General features: G+C 58.9%; 1 protein-coding gene across 1 annotated transcript in view; it reads right to left on the bottom strand.

Moving 5' to 3' along the window:
- Positions 1–2134, bottom strand: part of LOC105308617 (probable ubiquitin carboxyl-terminal hydrolase MINDY-4) — a 103314-nt gene that overhangs the window by 23979 nt on the left and 77201 nt on the right. Inside the window, exon 13 of the mRNA XM_023525684.1 lies at positions 364–440. Coding sequence (XP_023381452.1) covers positions 364–440 — 77 coding nt within the window. The remainder of the gene's footprint in view (positions 1–363; positions 441–2134) is intronic.

Here is a 2134-nt window from a genome sequence, read left to right as displayed (position 1 = left end):
TGGGCCAGGAGCTTCACTTCTGCTGTCCTCAGTTTCCCCATTTGCAAAGCAAGGGTAATGAACTTACGGTTCACACGCTACGAGACCGCGCCCGTGGACATTCTCTAACAGCGGGAAGAGGCGCGCTCACGTCCTCGCGCAGGGGGACGCAGGCCTGTCACAGCTCTACCACGGGCCTGCACGTCGCCTTGCAGTGGCAAAGCTCCCTGAGCCTCAGCTTCCCCTTCGGTAACGCCTACTGACTCCGCCACAGGTTCCCACGTCACCGTGGGGAAGTCGCGGACTGGACGTTGCCTCAGGGATGCCAAAGCTCTCAGTCTCGGTCTCCCCTCCCGAAATGCTGCGTACTCCCGCCACACGCACTTGCACGTTGTCTCGAGAAAGCCACGACACCTCTTCGGTGTGCTTCCCCCTCTGCCACGTGTGCCATGCCTGTCCACCTACCGGACCACAGCGAAGTAAGGGACAGAAGCCCACTGTAAGCTCTAGCTCTGCAAACGTGGAGAACTACTGTTGCTGCTCGGGCCGGCCCTTTCCGCAGTCGCTGGAACACCCTCAAGGGGGCTTAGCATGAGCCCTGGCCATGCCCTCCATGCGGCCTGGTTAGGTAAGGCTGCAGAGGGTGGGAAACGACCCCGCCTAGGCTTCTGGCCTTTGCCAGAACATGACTGAATGACACCCTATTCTATTTTGTTTAAAAAAGCATTTAGTAAAATTATCTCATCAAGTTCAAGCTGCCAAGACATGGGAGGCCAAGGGGCCGGGCACTGGCACCGAAGGGAGAACTAAAGCAGGCAGCTGGGCCAGAAACCACCACGAGGGTCTGGAAAAATGTCCGGTCCCGCTCGAGAAGAAGGGGCCGTCTGCCTGCTTTGCTCTGGCCTGGAGAGGCCTGAGCCCACCGCGGAGCCCCAACCGGAGGCAGGGTGGAAGCTCACCCCGGCCCGCGGGGGGCCAGGCAGACATGTCGCCCAGAGAGTGAGCAGTAATGAAAACACGGCAAGGAGCCGATTTACTTTGGGCAGAGATGGCTCGGTGCTTATTTCCGGGCCTGGCACGAGGGACCCCTCTCAGGCCCAGGCCACGAAAAATGAATCTGGTGGAAGCCGTGCTGAGGCAGCTCGATGGCTTCCAGCAAAAACATAAATTACACTGCAGGGCGAAACACGGCCTTCCAGGGTGGGGAGGGCCAAATACTGACCGCCGGCACCCAGGGACCAAGCCGGGCACGGAGCGGGTGGTGCTGTGAGCCCAGAGGCCGACAGAAAGAGGGCGGCTCTCTCCCCTGGCACAGGCCCCACGCTCTGGACCTCCTCTGCAGTCAATGTCTTAGACTCCACTGAAGAAGGAAACCTTGGGGGTACAGGCCAAGGGAAGAGGGAGGCCCCTTCTTATAGACAAGGATGTAGAAGGCCTTGGTGCTGAGGGGCCACCGAGGGGCCATAGTGGGCATGATGGGCCTCAGATCCCTGGGCCCCAGAGCACTCACCCTGGGGCCCACCCTTTGTCCTTTGGAAGGTTCGCTGGGCACTTCCCTCTCCTGGCCTTGCTCCATGACCTGCTTCGCCAGGTGCTGTGAACACGGATGCCCTTGGCCCTGGCCTCCCCGGTCAAAGCAGGCACGCCGAAGTTCGCAGGCTTTGCTTCTCTCAGATGCACTGCCACACTGTCACGACGCTTCGTGAGTATTTAATAATAGGTTTCCTTTCTGCTTATTTAGAGTGCCTGGTACTTAATTTGGAGGACGTTCTTTCCCAGACATTTACGTTTCTTCTTTAAGAACCATGGCTGAATAGTAAAGGGCTGGAAGTTATCTGCCAATTGCTCCATCTTCTGTTTTCCAGATGAGGCAACTGAGGCCCAGTGACTCTCCTGAGGTCACATGTGACCAAGGAATAAGCCAGAGGAGGACCCTGAGCCCCTGCTTCAGGCCCCGGTGGCTGCACTGGGCCAGGCGGGGAGTGCACTGCATGGCAGACAGCCCACTGGAGTATGTCCATAAAGAACCAGAGAGAGCCAGAGGCAGGCAAGCACGTGCCAGCCAGCTCCAGACTCCCCAAACCTAGGCCAGGACCCCTCCCATATGAGAGGGGTCCCACACGCCTCCCAGACAGGCCAGACAGAACAGCTGGCA

The sequence above is a fragment of the Pteropus vampyrus genome, unplaced genomic scaffold (genome assembly GCF_000151845.1).
Source record: "Pteropus vampyrus isolate Shadow unplaced genomic scaffold, Pvam_2.0 Scaffold598, whole genome shotgun sequence".
In the NCBI taxonomy this organism is placed as follows: Eukaryota; Metazoa; Chordata; class Mammalia; order Chiroptera; family Pteropodidae; genus Pteropus; species Pteropus vampyrus.
This window is presented reverse-complemented; position numbering and strand designations above follow the sequence as displayed.